This window comes from Mastomys coucha, unplaced genomic scaffold, assembly GCF_008632895.1.
Source record: "Mastomys coucha isolate ucsf_1 unplaced genomic scaffold, UCSF_Mcou_1 pScaffold6, whole genome shotgun sequence".
NCBI lineage: Eukaryota > Metazoa > Chordata > Mammalia > Rodentia > Muridae > Mastomys > Mastomys coucha.
In genome coordinates this window covers 20,312,812-20,332,608 of record NW_022196912.1, presented here as the reverse complement: position 1 = coordinate 20,332,608, position 19,797 = coordinate 20,312,812, and the positions used below count along the sequence as shown (strand labels likewise).

The 19,797-nt window shown below is 36.8% G+C and overlaps 1 protein-coding gene across 2 annotated transcripts in view; it reads right to left on the bottom strand.

Annotated features, from left to right (window-relative positions):
* The window catches only part of Memo1 (mediator of cell motility 1), a 101,182-nt gene that overhangs the window by 38,825 nt on the left and 42,560 nt on the right, over positions 1-19,797 (bottom strand). For both annotated transcript variants that reach the window (XM_031356614.1, XM_031356615.1), the window contains 3 exons: positions 14,580-14,661; positions 11,276-11,344; positions 1,182-1,294 (listed from right to left, as the gene is read on the bottom strand). In XM_031356614.1, coding sequence (XP_031212474.1) covers positions 1,182-1,294; positions 11,276-11,344; positions 14,580-14,661 — 264 coding nt within the window. The remainder of the gene's footprint in view (positions 1-1,181; positions 1,295-11,275; positions 11,345-14,579; positions 14,662-19,797) is intronic.

Here is a 19,797-nt window from a genome sequence, read left to right as displayed (position 1 = left end):
AAAAAAAAAAAAAAAAAAAAAAAAAAAAGCACGCACCTGAATTGGAATCCCAGAATCCACACAAAAATGTCTGATAGTTAGTGCACACTTATGACACCATGAAGAAGTAAAAATCCCTGGAACAGATCCCTGGGGCTCCTTAGCCAGTCAGCCTACCATTCTAGATGAGTTCTAGGCCAGTGAGAGACATGGCCTCAAAATAAAAATGTAGACAACACAGAAAAAGAACATACAGTACACGCGTGTACTCACTCACAGGAGAACACACACTACACAACACACACACACTCAAAATATAACTTCTGGAATCCTAGAAGGAAAATTAAAAAAAAAACAGACATGGGAGCTAGACAGATGTCTTAGCAGATAAAATGCTTACCATATAAGTTTTAATGCTTGGAGTTTAGACTTGAGAATGCATGTAAAAGCTGGACAGTTATGGCAAGCTCATTTGTAACCACAGTATACAAGAAACAGAAAGAGACTCCCCAAATATAGCTATAGGTAGATATAGCTATAGATAGCAAATGAGGTAAGCCAAACAGTGAGTTCTGAGTTCATTGCCTCGGTGATGTATCAGGTGTGGAATGGTCAAGGAAGATGCCTGACGCCAGCCTCAGGCTTCCATAGTACACATGCACCTTTACACACATATGACTCCAGATCTGCAAGCCCACACACATGCATGCATACATACATACAAACATACATACACACAAGAAAATAACAAGTTAAAAACAAAATGTATTTGAAACTTCTATATTACTTTTCAGAGCTTCAGAAAATATAGAATAATTTTCCCATAAAAAACAATTAGAGGAAATAAAAGTATTACTGCCATCATTTAAAGTGAAGAAAGTGATACACATAAAAAGAGTTAACTTGCCAAGTCTTTGATCAGGTTGGCATGTGGACTTATTTCTTGCTTCATGGTATAATGCAAGCAAAGTATTTCTCTAAATATAAATGTAACCACTATGGTATGGAGTTAAGTGCCTTTAACATATTTTTGTAGTTATGAGGAAAATACCACTTTTGTGTCTGGTTTATACAGATTAGTTACCAAAAATTTTAGTTGAGATATTATTTATATTTGTGTCTTTTAAAATATTTTAAATTAAATTGCCATCTTTATTAAATGAGCTTTAGCTATTTAAAAGCTATGATTTCTATATACTTACTCTTTTGGTCAATACGAAGGTCATACAGAGGAGTCCTATATATATCCACACTGGAGAGTGCACATCGAGACAGGGGCACATGATGGGAAGGCCCAAGGATGAAAATTCTCCGGCTGGGAGATACACAACAGAAACACAGAACAAATGTACTTCTACACAAAACTTATTAAATAAAAGGAAAAGTAACTTTAAATTTTACTTGTTTTTTCCACGCTGACTACCTACTTTTACTACATTCTGTGAACATAAGGGCTTAACTATATTCTCATCAAAATCCATATATTAAGTTCCAACTTCGCACATCTGACTGCAGGCCAATTTGGAGATACATTTTTTCAAGAGCTAATGGAGTTAAAATGAGGCCCTTAATCAACTTGACATAAAAAGACTTCATGTTGGACCCCTGAGGCAAGGACTGCTCCAAGTGTGAAGCCAACCTGGGTTACATAGTGAGTTCTAGCTGGCCAGGATTGCATAATAAGATCCTGGAAATGGGGGAAGGGTGGAAGACACATGGGACACAACCACAACATATGACTCCAAGGACATGCCTAACAGTCATGCAGTAAGAGGCCTAGCAGCCAAAAAGAGGAGCTTCAAAGAAACCAACCCCGCCAGGCCATTAATTACACTAGGTTTCCAGATTTCCAGAAATACAAGGAAGTGAGACTTCTGTGAACTAAAACCACAGTCCTTGGAATTCTATTACAATAGAACTGAATTTGCTCTTCAGTTTTAATCTGAATTTTTGTCCAATAATTGAAAATATCAGCTATAAATTTTTACAGTAAACATAAAAATCATTTCTAAATGTATAACTAAACACATTTCAAAGTGTAATATCAGTTTAAATATTTCAGCTATAAAAATGTTAAAATTCTAAGTTTTTAATAAAAATAAATAATACTGCTACAAACTTGTAAACATCTATGTAAAACAACATTACAAAGAAGCATTCGATAAACGTTCTCTATTCTCAAATACAAAGAAATTTGATAATGCATGATTTGCACAGTAGTGTATCAAAAGAAAACAAATGGGCTAAACACTAGCTACAACTTCCACAACCCCTTTGTCTCAACACCAAGGCAAAATTAGCTTCCTATTATTTCATAGCAAACATCCAAACTTGCTCTACAACCTAAATTCTGAAGCCATGCATTTTCTGTTTTCTAAAATTCAAATAAAACAATCTTACCATACCATATACAAACATAAATAAGTTAAAGATTTCAAAGGGGGAAAACAGGCAGGGGGGTTTATGTACCGAGAAGAAAAGGACCTGGTTCTTTCCCTGTCAGAGACTTGCAGGACAAAGGGTGTGTGTGTGCTGTGGCAATATACTCTGACTAAAACTTCTATTACTATACCAAGTATGACATTATTCACCTATATCCTAACACTTAGGGTGACCCAGAAGGATCTACAATGATTGGGATTTCAAAGCCAACTTGTTCTACAAAACTCAGACATTATCTCTTAAAAAAAAAAAGTCAGGTATAGTAGAACACAATCTTTAATTGTAGCTCACAGGAAGCAAAGCAAAGGCAGGCCTGGTCTACATAGTGCAAGTGGGAATGAATGAATGAATGAATGAATGAACAAATGAATCAAACAAACAAAATCTATTACTAAGCTAAGAAAATTAATCTTTTTTTTTTAAGGACATGTCACTTCAAAGTTGTGGAAGGATGCAGGATAAAAGGAAGTTTTGGATTAAGTTATTCTCAGACTCCTCAAATTGGAAGAAATCTAATTCACAGGAAACTATTTCATCCTTGGGCCAATGTGAGTCAGAAATAATCTCTTCTTCTGCCCTTTGTCTTCTCCATCTCTTTTAAAAAAATATTTACCTATATATTTTATGTATTGGAGTGTTATGCCTACACATATGCCTGCACACCAGAAGAGGGCACAGGATTCCATTATGTTGTGAGACACCAAGTGAGTGCGGTGCTGGGAATTGAATTCAGGACCTCTTAAGGTTAACATCCAGTGCTCTTAATCACTGAGTCATTTTTCCAACCCCTCTTTCTCCATCTTGTTAGCACTGCAGTCCACATTTGTATCACATATCTCATCAGTACCATAAAGAGGGAAGGTCAAAAATCATGTTATTAAATAAATGAAACCAAAAGATACCATTCTGTTCTATCATAGCAGAACACAAATAGTAATAAATTCTTTTATTAAAGTCTAATATGAAATATATATAAAATAGTAACTTGGGAACATTTAGGTACCTTGATTAATGCCAGGAAATATATGAACTAAGCATCAATGAATGACATTTTATCCAGGCATGGTGGTACACGTCTGTACTCTATTAAATACTCAGAAGGCTGAAGCAGGGGAATCTGTTGAGTATGAGAACATAAGGCCAAAGCTACAAAAGAAAAGGGGGAAAAGGAGAGGATAGGGAAAGGGAGGGAGAAGAAAACCCTTAATATGGAAGGGGGAGGGGAGTTCTGTTTGAGAAGTCAGTTTCTATGAGGAAAAAAGTATGTAATATTTAACATCAGGATGCTTTTGAAAAAAATCTAAGGTATATGGTTAAAATATAAAATCATACTTTTAAAATGTCAGTCTCTAGCCAGGCATGGCAGCATACACATCCTAATGCCAGCACTCCGAAGGCAGAGGCAAGCAGATCTCTTCCAAATTCCAGGCCAGCCTGGCTTACACAGAGTTCCAGAACAGCCAAGGCTACGTCAAAGGACCGTGTCTCAAACAATGACAACAAGAAGTCGATCTGAAGGCTTATATTAATCTAATAAGTGGCAGTGAGCACTGCGCCAGAGGTGAAGTAACAGTAGTCTGCCCAAGGCCTTCAGCTGAGACCTGACTACTTCTTGGTGTTCCTTTTTTTCAAACCCAACCTATACAGAAGAGCTCCTACCAATCTGAATTAACCAGATGTTTCCCCAATAAATTCTTTCTAGTTTGGTAAAAACAAACCCACAGTCAGGCAGTGGTGGCACACGCCTTTAATCCTAGCATTTGGGAGGCAGAGGCAGGCGGATTTCTGAGTTCCTCCAGGCCAGCCTGGTCTACAGAGTGAGTTCCAGGAAAGCCAGGGCTACAGAGAGAAACCCTGTCTTGGAAAAAACAAAACAAAACAAACAAACAAACAAAAAATCAGCAATAAAAACAAAGCCACAACCAATCTAGTGCGGTTCCAGAAATGATTTACAAAAACAAGAAAAAAGTTAAAATCCTTAAAAATGACATACAAAAACCACAGAAGGGGAGATATTACTGAAACAGTTGGAAAGGGGCATATTCAAGATAATAGTGACCTCGAAATAGGTCTCTGTAAGCTAACTGCTAACAAAAGAAAATTAACAAAGCACACTGAAGCTCGTGTATTTCTTCCTTCTTTCTTTGCTAGATCCACAAACAGCAAGCCACTGCAATCATTTGGAGGGAAATAAACACACAAGGTTATGTTCCTTTCCTTTAGTAACTACAAGATGTTTTGCCTTTAAAGAAACAACCTCAGTATTGGTATTCAGACTGTTACTAGATGGGTAAATGAAACCTTTAATATGAAATAGAGGACTGGCAGGGAGTCACATTTTCCTAGAAATAAATATAGTTCACACACTACAGCTCCTGAGAAGTCACCTCTGTGAAATTATTGTAGTGAATATGGCCTATGAGCACTTACCTTCATTTTTTTCAACTACCTACTCCAACTAATGGAACATAAGTAATTTTTTGAAAATGTTTCACAGGGAGGGAAAATATTTTAACTAACGACTAAAAATATCATGGGCTTTTACCTTTTTTTGTCCTATAAAGCTTTTTGAAAAATATAAATTAAATTCAAGTTTCTGCCTAAGAGCCGCTTCAATTTCAGATTTCAGCTCTTAGTTCTGTGAGCGGCTAAGAAAGACTTTACAACTGTCAACTGAAAAGGAACAGAATGAAATGTCCCATTTTTAAATTCTTTAACAGCTCAAAATGATCTTTTGAAACACAAATCTGATCATTTCACTTTCCCTTGCCCTTACTTTAAGAAGTCCTTCCTGAGCAGAGGTGGTGATTACACCTTTAATCTCAGTCCCCTGAAGGCAGAGGCAGTTGAATCTTTGTGAGTTTGAGGCCAGCCTGGTCTACAAAGTTAGTTCCAGGAAGCCAAGGCAACAAAGAGAAATGTTGTCTTGAAAAACAAAAAACAAGCGTTATGAAATCAAGTAAAACCCTTAAAAATAAGGATTGGGAGGGGTGTGGGGATTAGTATATGTGTATCGGTTAGGGGCGGGGTTTGGGTCCAGAGATACACATGTCAGCATATGTAGAAGCCAGAGTTGGAATCCGAAGCCTTCCTCAGGAGCCCTGCATGTTTTGAAGACAAGGTCTCTAGCTGAAACTAGGACTCAAGAGTTTCAGCTGAGCTATCTCACGTTGGCCCAAAGATCTTCCTATCTACACACCACCTGCCCTCCCAACTCTCCAGCACTAGGATGTCACAGGCACACCACCACACTAAGATTTTACATGAGTACTGGGGTTTGAACTCAGGTCGTCACTTGAGCCATCCTCCTAGTCCCTAAAATGGGTTTAAAGTCTCAAAAGAACTAGCAACTTGGCCTCCCCTTGATTGTTAACATTTTATGAATACACTAGGCTTATGGGTCCTTAATGAAGGTTAACCATGTATGATGTCAACCCTTCCATAGGGTGGTCTAACCTAAACACCAATTCCTCAGTGAACCTTTCCCAATGCCTTTCCCACACCTGAAATCACTGCAGTCTATTGTATCAGTTGTTATAGTGCGATCTATACATTCTTAACAATACACAGGACCCTGTAAAGGGGTACACAGAAGAGTTCAAAATAGTGAAATGGAAGATGTCTGCTTTCTTCACTGCTGACTAGCACTTAAACTGCAGGAATGAGGGAGAGTAAAACTGTTAGCCCAACTTTTAGGGCAGTGAAACCAACATGTGTCAGTAATCCATTCACTGCTACACTCTTTTTCAAAGGCTAATTTCACCAAAATTCTTGACTCTTGCAAACACATCTTAACACTGTATTTCAAAATACAGTCAAACCCTAGGGACAGATTCGTAAAGCATCTCGGCAGATGAACATTCTATCTCATTGAAAATAACCTGTGTATTATGAGCAGAGAGCTGAACTAGACACGTTTTTTTATGGAATATAACTTCCACTTAAAAAAAAATAACCACAGGCTGGAAAGATGGCTCAGTGGTTAAGAGTGCTAACTGCTCTTCCAGAGGTCCTGAGTTCAATTCCCAGCAACTACATGATGGCTCACAACCATCTGTAATGGGATCTGATGCCCTCTTCTGGTGTGTCTGAAGATAGCTATAGGGTATTCATATAAACAAACAAACAAACAAACATTTTTTTTAAACTACACAAATATTTGGCAGAAATTTTTCCCAAAATAAACAAAATAGGTCTGCAAAACAATTGACATACTTCTTGTACACAATAAATTTGAACCTTTCAAGTGAAAATTAAGTCAGGTAGCAGTATGAACAAACATAATTTTGAAATCATACAGTGAAGCCCTTGAAAGATCTGCACTAACTCTCAAGAAGCTGTTTTTACTAAGTTCAGACTTAGCATTAAAGAGAAGCATTTCCTGTTTAATGGGCACGGTTTCTGCTGCTCCCTTTTGAAACTGTATGTGTGTGTGAATGGGTTTCCTTCTTATATTTCAGCTACAAAAATGGATCATAACAAACTGAATGCAGAAACAGGCACGAGCTCTGCACAGAGGTATCATCTAATTATATAAAATTATATAAAAAGTAATGCCAGCACTTCAGAAACTAAGGCAGGAAGACTGCTTCAAATTCAAGGTCAGTCTAAACTACAAAGCCAGATTCTTGTCCCAAAACCAAATAAAAAACAGTTAAAAAGTACAACAGATTTGTGTGTGTATGTGAATAAATGTATAAGTAATATAAACCTATATAGAGATCTGTGTTTTGGTTTTTGAGACAGGGTCTCTCTATGGAGTCCTGACTATCCTGGAGCTCACTATATAGACCAGGATGTCCTGGAACTCACAGATATCCTTCTGCCTTCCCTACTGAGATTAAAGGTATGCTCCACCAAGCCAGGCTATATTTTGTAAAAGAAATATAAGAGTAATGCCTGTTTTCCCATTATCTTTCATTATTATAAGAGGAAATATACTTGTTTCTCACTTAGTGTTTCATTTACTTCACAGTATTTGGGGACTAACAATATATTTCTACAATAAAGGACGTTCTTAGCATGTGTAAGATCCTAGATTTGATTTGCATCATCACACAAAAAAAGTCGCCTTTGTTAATATGCAATTTTGTTATTTTGATAGTTTTAATTTTTTGTTCTAATTCTTTTTAATATTTTAGATTTATTTTATGTGTCTGAGTGAGTGTGTGTGTGTGTGTGTGTGTGTGTGTGTGTGTGTGTATGTGTGTGTGTGTATGTATTCACCATCTGAATACCTTTGGTGCCTTTGGAGGTCAGAAGAGGGCATAAAATCCCCTAGGACTACAGTTCCAGTTCTGACTATCAAGTGAGCGCTAGGAAGTGAACCTGAGTACCCTGGAAAAGTAGTTAGTGCTTTAACTGCTGAGCCATCTTTCCGGGCCATACAACTATTTCTACACTCGGTTTATTTTTAACTGCAGCTTATTAAGATCTCGTCATTAAACTTTTTCATATGCTATATTCTCATCATGTTCCTTCCTCTTCTCAATCCTTCCCAGATCTTCCCTATCTCCTTATCCACCCAACCTCATATTCTTTCTCTCTCTTATTTAAAAGAGAAGAAAGAAAAAGCAAAGAAACCAACAAAACACAGAAACAAAAATTGAAACAAATAGTCAAAACACCAATAAAAGATTTTTTAAAAATGTCATATCCATTATTTTTAATGTAGTAGTTTATAACTCCTTTGAAAATTTCATCCATTCTGATTATATTTACACTCTTCACTACTCCCCCAATCTATCCATTGTTTATATAAGAAACTACACAAGCAAACACTGACCTGGGGCGTACTGTGGTTATTATGGGCAGCTAATGATTTCTGGGAGAGAGCAGCCTTCTGTGATGTGATCATTGTTAGTTACCATGTACTTACTAATGATAATGAGTACACTGCAGTCATGCTTACACAAGCAGCCCCAGCTAAACTCAGTGAGTTAACAGAAGGGAGCTTGGCAGGACTGGGATAAGAGTGCATAATTGGGAGTAAATATGATCAAAAGACTTTACATACATGTATAAAATTATCAAAGAATAAATTTTTTTTTCCTGATGACAGCGAGGTTAAACTAAGCCCATAAAGAAGGAACGCATTAGAACAGGGAAGCATCAATAAGCATCTTGCTCCTCACTTCTCCATCATCTCTAATGAAATTTTCTTGATGTTTGTGGTTCAGTCAGTATATATGTGGAAAGATTCACTGTGGTGAACATTTTGAGTCCTGACCATTTAAATGTGATAAAGGGAACAAAGGATTATATTTTTTTGTACAAAGTTTTTTCTTAAACTGTATAATTTTGTAAATAATTTGTTTGGCTTTGGTTTTGTGTGTGTGTGTGTGTGTGTGTGTGTGTGTGTGTGTGTGTGTGTGTGTGTGTGTATACTAAAACTACCAGCATATCGATTTCAATAAGAATGGTTGTATTTTTGTATTTGGAGACTGAAAATGACAGTAAATTAGTGAAGCCATAAGAAAAGTCTCAGTAGACTGACAGTTGAGCAGAATGAGATTCCTTTTCATATGATTTTTTTTAGCCTTAAGATTGACATCTTCATGCACTCACTATAGAAAGAGTTGAGGATTTAGTTGGCTTTTTAGTTATTGGGGGAAGAGGATGAATGAGAACGGTGCTAACAGATCATTTTTTATTAAGGTTTTGGGTCCTTCCGTATTCCTTAAAAAATAACTAAAATTCTTCTCCAAAGTGTTTAACTCAAAAATGAATTAAAATATGGATTAATAGCTGGGAGGTGGTGGCGCATGCCTTTAATCCCAGCACTTGGGAGGCAGAGGCAGGTGGATTTCTGAGTTCGAGGCCAGCCTGGTCTACAGAGTGAGTTCCAGGACAGCCAGGGCTACACAGAGATACCCTGTCTCGAAAAAAAATAAAAATAAAAATTAAAATTAAAAAATGTGGATTATTATACTGTTATAAAACTTAAGGTTAGCATAAAATAGCTGAATATGTGTATGTGTGTGTATAAATCTCCCCTTGTCCCCATCCACCAATCCCCAACTGTCAGAATTTCTCTTAAAATTCAATTCCACACCATGACTTGTTCTCTTGGCATTTTATTTATAGAGATAACATTTAGCATTTGAGACAAATTCTGCTGTCCTAGTGTGTAAACTCTGTGTAGCAGATCCACAGTAAGAGTTGCCAGTGTGACCAGTCAGTAAGAGTTTCTAGATTTCTGCTCAAGTCTAAAAAGGTTACCCCAAGGAATGTGAAATTTTTCTAAATTTCTTCTTGGAGCATTGGGAAAATGTCATCACCAGCTGAGATAGAGGACAACAGTCCTTTTACCGTGGAAAAGATCCGTGGTGATTGATCATTATTTCACAAAGGAAAAAAAAATCATGTGAAAAGGGAGGATGTTTCCTCTTGATATATAGTATGCCTGGGTTATAGTTTTAACAAGATTGTGAACTTGTGTAATAGTATATAGGACATATGGTTGCATTTCTAACTGTTTATACATTTAAATTCATATATGTAATATTTGTTTTATCGATTACAATCTGAAATCCTAAGGAAAAAAAAGTTAAAGGAAAACATTATCATCTGCAAATGACTGTTTTTAAAAATATCTTCTTATGAAAAATTTTACTTCATATGGTACACTTTCTTCTCAATTTTACACAAACTTATATGCTCCTTTTAGACTATGATGTGATATTTTCTCAAATGACTACAATGTCTCCTAATGTAGTTCATTACTTTATTTAATAACATGGCCTCACAAAGCAGCTCTTGGCTGGCCCAAACTTGTTATCTCCTTCCTAACTCAGCCTCCAACTGCTGGGATTGCAGATGTGCATCACCATGCCTGGCAATACTTAGTTTCCACAAAATATCGCATTAAGTAAGCTATCATATTTATTTAATTCACTATTCAATATTGGATATTAAAACATAATGCTATTGTTACACTCTTACTGCACTTAACCTTTTCCACTTTAGGACTCAATCTTAGAACTTACTTAAAATTCAAGCCAAAAGTTATTATTTGGTTACTATTCAGTATATATTGATCATTAAAATGACCTCCTAATTGATTTCTAAAATACTATATACAATTTAGTGTCAATTAAACTTGTTTAAATACTCTCAAATGATCCCTCTTAGCTATTAGAAACTACATACAAGATCTGATCACACAGCACATGTCACTGTCTCTCCTTACAAAGTGCACAGCTCCCCTCCTCAGAGTCCCAACCACTCTCCACTCTTCCCTCTTTACTTTTCCTCCTCATTCTGACCTTCCATCAGCTTGCTTGTGTAAGTCTCACTTTGCACTTCACCCAGGACAGACCCTAGACTTATTTATATCCCTAAGCCAAACTAATTCTAAGGCATGCCTCTAGCATGACATCATCAATAAAAATTCAACCGAACAGAAAAAAAGCTTAAAGCATAGTGTTACTTAAAACAACCTTGATTATGGTAGACTTTCAGACCAAGGTTTAATAAAAATTTTCTAAAACGTTTTCAACTTAATTTCTCTTTATTGTTAAAAATTTTTGCTTTTAGTTATTATAAAAATGATTAAAAAGAACAAAGGAATCTTCATTTCTGTTTAAAATATTCATATTTGGGTTTGTAATACAAACTGAAAAATCAAATATTTAACTTTGTAGTGGTGTCAGAGTGAAACATTTGACAACTAAAGACAAGGTAAATATTCAAAAGAGAAAGTATTAAGGTATTTCCTAGTCTACAAATTCCTGAAAAGTCTAAGCTCCAATTAAACTGAACACATAAAAACAAGCAGAATGAAATATTCCTTGTACATCAAAGCAACCATTACAACAGTCCCAAACTGTTCCTAATTAACTGCATTACTTACGTAATAGATGGATCCACTTGTTTGTAAGCATGGGCAGCACAAGACCCACAGTACGTGTATCCTGCATGGCTACAAAAAAAACAGTTTTAAATTTAATCCCCAGGCTCAAAACTAAGAGAATATAAAGAAAACTTTTAGAAAAAAAAAACTTAACAACTGCGATACATAAAACAGAATTGAGTATATAGATTAAAAAGCAATACAATTAATGATGCAACCTCTAGAAGATAATAGAGAATACACGGGGCTAGAGAGATGGCTCAGCGGTTAAGAGCACTGACTGCTCTTCCAAAGGTCCTGAGTTCAAATCCCAGAAACTGCATAGTGGCTCACAACCATTGGTAATAAGATCTGATGCCCTCTTCTGGGATGTCTGAACACAGCTACAGTGTACTTACATATAATAAATAAATAAATCTTAAAAGAAAAAAAAAGAAGACGCAATTGTTCCATACTATATTCCATTTATAAACTTTTAAAATACTTTCTAGCTGTTGGTTATTAACTCAATGGTAGACTGCCTACTCAGCATGTGTAAAGGCTTGGGTTTAATACCCAGCACAAATGGGAGTGGGGGAAATGAGGGGTTCTGAGTAAGAAAGAATAACATTTGGAGATATTCAATATTCAAGGCTTAAGTTGCTAATTTCTGATATTATGTAATCTGATCAGATATAATCTGATATTATGTTATAATAGACTGAAATCAGCAGTCTGTTATATTAATAATAGTACCAACCCAATATCTTGCAATGATCATACCCCCTGCCTGCAGCAATAAAGAACTCACTTGTTTTTTGTGTATTATGGCTCTCGTTTTCTTTCATTATCTTTCTCTTTTCACTCTCTGGCTTCAACATTCAGTCAATTTTCTTATCACTTACAGAACAGCTTTGTTCTCTGATTATTTTTCTTTCTTGATTCATTCTTGCTACATCACTCCTATTGATCACTCCTGGACTCACATTTTTTAGACAATGATACATCACTGGTAGATAGTACATCTCCCATAGGATAAATGTTTTAACAACTAATTCTAAAGAAAATAAAAACTATGCACATTCATATGTACATAAGCTTTTATACAATGAAATATCACAATTTATGAATGATAAAATATTTAATACTCTATTATAAATTTTATATAGCGTATTGACTTTTAAGTTCTATAATACTGTTTGCTAAACTCCTATAAACAAGCTATGATTGCAACAATAAAGAATGGAGTAAATGATAGTACATGCCATGAATCCCAGCACTACAGAGGCAAAGGCAAGCAAATCTCAAGTTAAAGGTCAGTCTGGTGAATTCTAGGCTATCCTGATCCTGCCTCACAAAGACCAAAGCCAACACAACAAAAATAATGAACAAATCCAGTAGTCCCATACCTGAACCAATATATCACAAGACATGTCTTCATGCCTGTTTGCACTGCAGGACTATTCACAAAACCAAACAAAGCAATGGAATCAACATAAGTGTTCATCAACAGCTAAATCTATAAAGAAAACTAATATATACAAGTACATAGATGAAAAAAGGAACAAAAGCTAGGACATAGCTCAGTGGGTAAAGCTCGTGTGTCAAACTGTAATACCTTGAATATTAATGCCCAGAGCCTGTGCAAAGCCAGATACAGAAGCACACACAATCCTGGTTGTCAGCAACCAAGCTTGGAGGTGGACACAGAAGAATCCCAAGAGCCCAGACCAGCTGTTCAAGTATAATAAGCAGCAGCAAATAAAAAGACCCTGTCTCAAATGGTCCAAGGCCAACACCCACACACCAGCCTGTAGGCATGCTCTTAGATAGTTTCTTAACGACTACCAAGGAAGAGACCTTAGGCTGTATAAGAAAGCAAGCTGGTAAACAGCATTCATGATCTCTAAACTTTAGCCCCTGCTTTGAGTTCCTGCCCTGACTTTGCTCAGAAATAGGCTTTGATCTAGACGTGTAATAACTCAAAAGAAACCTTTTCTTCCCCAAGTTGTTTTTGGTCACTGTTTTAGGATAGCAACAGAGAAAACAAACTAGAACACCATCCTACAACACACATAGAATTTTGTAAAACCACAGAACTCAAAGACCATAGAAGCATAGTTATGGAGAAACAGTAACAAGAGTACCAAGGCCTCAGTCAAAGGCTTATGTGGTAAATACAGCCAACAGTTGAACACTATGTGTTTCAATTTCACTTAAGGGTAGATAGTCAGTGTTACCATTACAGATGTCAAACCTTTGGATGGGTGGGTGGGTGGGTAGATGGATGGATGGATGGATGGATGGATGGATGGATGGATGGATGGATGGATAGCTTGTTCATCTCATGTTACATTCAAAATTGTAACATCACTCTGTATCCCACCCACAAGTATTGTCAACTTAGAACTTAAAAACGAGTGGAATAATGAAAACATATGCATGAAGCTCAGTTGTTACCAACAATTTTACTAATTTTGATGATCAGATAATAGTTTTCCCACATTAAAAAAAAATGCTATGGGCTAGAAATGTGGCTTGGTGGTTAAGAGAGCTGGCTGCTCTTTTAGAGAACTTGAGTCTGCTCCCTAGCACCCACATGGTGACTCACAACCATCTGTAGCTCCAGTTCAGGGCATCCAAGATGCTCTTCTGACCTCTGAGAACATGGTTTTGATCCTAGTAATGCATTTTTTTTTAAAGATGAAATAAAATAAATAAAAAGTCTACAAAGAGGTATTAATTACTGTTCTCTAAAGTCAAGTTCAAGGGATCGAGAAACTTTCACATTACTACTTTTAAGTGGTAGGTAGAGTCTGACATCAAGTCATAAATATAGTATCTATTATACAGAGTATTTGGCATATAAAATGCTTAGCAGTAGAATACTTAAAATACCAAACATTGACCTAGGTGTTCTCTTTCTCTCTGTCTGTTTTCTCTCTGTCTCTGTCTTTCTCTGTCTGTTTTCTCTCTGTCTCTTTCTGTCTCTGTCTGTCTCCCCCCCCCCCCGTTGGTGTGTTACATGTACATGTATATACATGTGCATGTAGAGGCCAGAGGTCAAGTATCTACCTCAACCAATCCACATTGTTTTAAAGATATATTTGTTCATTTTATGTTGTATATGCTCATAAAGGCCAGAATCAGAGGCAAATGTAAGGTGCCCAACCCAGGTAAGGAGCATTAAACTCAGCAAGAAAAGTAAACAATCCTAAAACCAAGCCATCTCTCCAGCCCAACATTTAACTTCTAGTTCAATATACACTCATTTCTATCAAAAGATAGATTTGCTAAAGATTGGCAAAAGACTTCTAAAACTTACGGTGCAATAATGGCTCTAGCAGGTCTTTTCGTAGACTGTACTTGTGAAAGCCAACCTTCTAGCTGGGCGTTCAGCTGAGGTCCTAGGAAAAGATAAGGAGAGAAGAGTCAGCAAAGCAACATATTAGAGAAAAGCATATGAGCTGCAACGTCTTCACTGAACCTATGTAGTATTGAACTAACTTACTGGGCAATAGACTCAGTCTGCACGGTTAAAGTCTCAGTTTATCAAGCCAAAGGTCGTTACCAAGCCATATTACAGGGCTGAATAACAACAAAGAAAAATTTGTTTTTAATCTCTCTACTTCTTACAAGTGTCTTCATAAAGATCAACAATTTACAATTTGAGGTAACATTTAAACAAAATACAACAGGAAACAGAATAACTCTAAGTAAATGAAAAAAGTGTAATTAAGTGTACTGCGTTTTCACAGCACAGTTTGCTTGGTCATTGAAATGACATCCATATAGGTAAAAACTCCCATGCTCAAAGTGATCCACACCTATCCACTCCACCACTTTACTCCCCTATCAAACTAACAACTCCATTACCACAAAAAGTTCAATTTATAATAACTCACTGTCTTCACTATCTTTCTATTTTATATTTTACTAGTCTATAGTTCACTGACTTCAACAGATCTCAAGACTATTTCCACATCCTCCATCTGCCTTGTTCACTTCTCGCCTTGCTCAAGGTGAAATTGAACCAGCATTGTAATCATTCCCCTTCATGTGGCCTCACTGTTCATTTTTCTCTCATTCCACCAACAGTTTAAAGTCAACTTTTCACTTAACACAGTACCTCTATTTGAACAATTGAATGAAGCTAAAGAGACACTTGCTACACCAGTGTTAGGACCTTAGCAGGAATTCCCCAGAACCATGTAAGAAAGCAGCAGCACAACTTGTCTGTAATCGCGATGCAAGCTGGCAGGTAACAGGAGAATGCCTGGGAGCTCACGGGCCAGTTAGCAAGCAGCAAAGAGCAAGAAGCAAAAGGAAGGGCCCGGCTCAAACAAGTACAAAGTAAGGACTCAGACCCAAGGGTTGGCCTGACCTTCACACACACGGTGGCAAAAGCACACCCAACACAATAAACAAATTAAATTAAACAGAAACACTGCTGTGTGGTTACATTTAAACTTTTAAACTATAACAAGAGATTTCAGCTTTCCAAAAATGTCAGATCCCTACTCATGTTGAGAAATCTCAGCATATTAGTGAATTTGATATCTCATTTTAATCAAGAATTGAATCAGACTTTGCTCTTTCACTATAAACCTCAAAAACCTCCTAAATTCTTTTTCTCATTTCCTTTAGGAAATATTTACACCTTTCACTTATTCAGACAATCATCAGTTGGAAAGCAGCCAATCTTGTGTTTGCCCAGGACTTCCCCATGCTTAGAACTGACCACCAGCATCCTAAAAAAGCTCAAGTTCCTGAGCAAGCCTATCATGGAGCTAATCATTCTCCATTCAGAGACCTATTTTATCTTCCTTCCATTGAGTTTGATTTCTCTTTCTCAACAAAGTCCCCTTACTCCTATCAAAAGCTATACACACTACGACTACACTGAATCTCATTATGATTCTCTTAATCAAAAACTCTGCTCTCACAATTGTTCCTAATCTCTTGCATCTCAACCTTGCCCTACTGGACTTGACTTTTAGCACTAAAATGTTAACATTCGGTGATTAATTTTTTTTTCTACTAAAACCCATTTCTCTGACCCACTTTAAAGCATCTGTGGCTTCCCTTATTTCCTTCCATTAACTATCCATTCCCTCTTTTTCATTTTTCTTATTAGATATATTCATTTTCTTTAAGGTCTGTTTTGTCTGCACATATGTACGGATATAGCACATGAATGTTTGGGGCCTGCAGAGGTAAGAAGGCATGGATTCCCTTGAACTAGAGTTACAGATGGTTGAGAGCCACCATGTAGGTGCTAGGAACCCAGGTCCTCTGCCAGAGGAGAAAGTACTCTTAACCTCTAAACCATCTCTCCAGCTTCTTTTTAAACTTTGAAAAGACCAGTCTTGCATATACTAGATCTGAATTCTGGATCAAGAACTAACAACAAAATAACTGAGTTTTCTTGCCAGGCACACGTTACTAATCCTCAGAGAACTAGTGCCCTCAGTCTTTAAAAAGGCAATCAATTTCAACACCAACACATTACACTGCATTATGCTGCTCTTTTAAAGTATCTTATGTTACGATTTTTAGATGTCCTAACATTAAACCTAGTAAATTAACAGGACATGGCTCGTTTTCCTTTTACAGAATCCTATTTCTTTTTCCTGAAATAGTCCAGAGATTGTCCACACACCAATATTACCTGACTTGTTCACTTCAGAAAAATCTTGCTAAAAAATTAACAAGCTTTCCAGGTAACTCCAACAGACATTGAAATGTGAAGCATTCTGTCAAGAAGGAGTTTATTTCCACAAGCTATAATGATTTCTTCTAAGATACATGGATGGTTTATGGCTGCAATTTTTATCATAAACCATAAATTAGGTCTATAAATTAATAAGTGCACATATCAACTTTACCTCCAGTCTATATGAGTCTGAAGTGACCTATACTACTTCTTTTTTATAAGATTTGTTTATTTTATGTATGTGAGTACACTGTAGCTGTACAGATGGTTGTGAGCCTTCATGTGGTTGTTGGGAATTGAATTTTTAGGACCTCTGCTCACTCTAGTCAACCCTACTTGCTTCGGTCAGGCCCCACTTGCTCCTGCCCAAAGATTCACTCATTATTATAAGTAAGTACACTGTAGCTGTCTTCTGACACACCAGAAGAGGGCGTCAGATCTCATTATGGATGATTGTGAGCCACCATGTGGTTGCTGGTATTTGAACTCAGAACTCAGAAAAGCAGTCAATGCTCTTAAAGAGCCATTTCACCAGCCCCACTTATACCACTTCTTAAGATTTACACACTCACTTATTCATTTTCTCCCTTTCTAAGACAGAGTCTCACTATATAGCCCTGGCTGGCCTATTAAATAAATAAATAAATAAATAAATAAATAAATAAATAAAATAATAGTAAAGAGAATCAGGAAGAGGAAGAAGAAGAAAAAAGCAAGAGGGAAGAGGAGGAGGAGACGACAATGGAACATGGTCCAGGATTTCATGCTATGAGAATTCTGAGTGCTTGTAAACACACTCCAAGAAAACAAGAGGCCTGTGACCTCAGTTTCTTCAAAACACAAAATTATACTTTGACTGTGTTTTTGTGCTCCTCCCAGATGTAGCAGATAGTTTACTTCATATTTCTCATTATTACTTGCTGCTGCTATTCAATCAAATGTTTAAACAATCCTTTATATGCTTCTATGGAAAAACATGTTTTGCCACATGCAGCTTGTCCTTGAGATTAGATACAGCTCGAACTCATGAGAACTTTACTCAGGTGGTTTTTCTTAACCCTCTGAGTATTAATTATCTGATGATCTGAATAAAGTTGGCTATTGCATGAGACTTTAGTCTGTCCTCATTTATTGGCTCCATTCTCCCTGGAACCACCATCTCTAGAGTGCTGACAGAAGACTAGTTAATTAATTATAACTAGTTAAACTAGTTAGATAAACAATGATGTTGTAGATATTACCTATGCAAAGTTTGTTCTAAGATGAAGACTTTGGGACTGGAGTGATGGTTCATCAGTTAAGAGCACTGGCTGATCTTCCAAGGACCTGAATTTGGTTCCCAATAAGCATAAAAAAGCTAAAAACTGTAATACCAGTCCCAATGGTCCCAACACTTCTTCGAGTTTCCATGGCACTGTACTCATGTGGTACACAGGCACATATGCAGGCAAAACAGCCATACCATACACCACACACATGAAATAAAAAGTAAATTTAAAAAAAGACATAAAGACTGATTTTAGACAAAATAAATTAAAGTATATAATCCTAGATAATGCTTAGATAGTAAAGAGTAAAAATCTTTGAGACAGGAAGAGGAATTGAGAACAACCAAAGATCGAAGAGTTATTTAAAATGATCAAGAGAATGGTAGAGTGGTTGATGGACAAATGATGGCAGCAAATATATATATATATATATATATATATGTATATATATATATATATAAATATATAAATAGATCAAGAAACTGTACATTGTAGCATGTGTCTACAATCCTATGACAAACAAGCCTAAGCAGAATACTAGGGGACTCAAGGCCAGCTTAGAGGACATAGAGAGACACTGCTTCAGAGAGGAGGGAAGGGGAACCAAAGTGTGGAACATCAGACACTTGGGCACAGAACCAAGATGTGCCAATGAGGGAGGGAAAATAATGTAGGAGACTTGGGTGGGAGAAAGTAGGTCCAGATAACCTCACTAAAAGCCTTATAAAATTAGCATATGGAAAAAAGAAAAAAATAGGCAAAGAGACAAGCTAGAAATCAACCTCATACAGAAACAATAACTAGAACTGCCCAATGGTAAACTTGAGAGGCACTCCAGTGTCCAGAGGTGATTAACTGTCTCTGCTTCAGCTACAAAAGTGGCTGTGATCAATTCCTTGTTCAAGAACAAAAGGACCTTAAGCTCCTCTAGAATATGTACCTGGATTATCAGGTGGTGTAAACAAATAAAAAACACAGCAATTCAAGAGAGAGAGGAAAGTACAAGGAAGGCAAAAATAGGAGATCTTCAAAACCAGGAACTGAGCTGAGTGTCAGGGCGCACACCTTTGATCCCTGCACTCTGGAGGCAGATGCAGATCTCTGTGAGTTTGAGGCCAGCCTGGTCTACAAAGTGAGTTCCAGGACAGCCAGGGCTGTCACACAGAGAAACCTGTCACGCACACTTGTGTGATGGCGGTATTTGAGGCGAAAACTTCAAGGAAAGTCAGCCTCTTGTCTTTACATTGTTGTCTGGCACCCCAAACTCAGAGGTGGCCTAGATATGTCTTCATACTTGTGTGTTAAGAACTTACCAAGATATCATATTTTTACAGCTAACAAGAGAAAATTCGGACATTGTTTTCTGACCTTCACCAATGTTTCTAACTATCTTAGTTTAATGTTTTAAGTACTAGAGAGTAATTGTAAGGTTTCTCTGTAAGACATTAGTTGAAAGAGTTAGGTCAAGATTCTCTTCTGTCTGTCTCTAGTAAGAACCAAAGAATTAGCATAAGAATATCTCAACAGAGAGGGCTCTACCCCTCTTCTTCTTGTTCTAC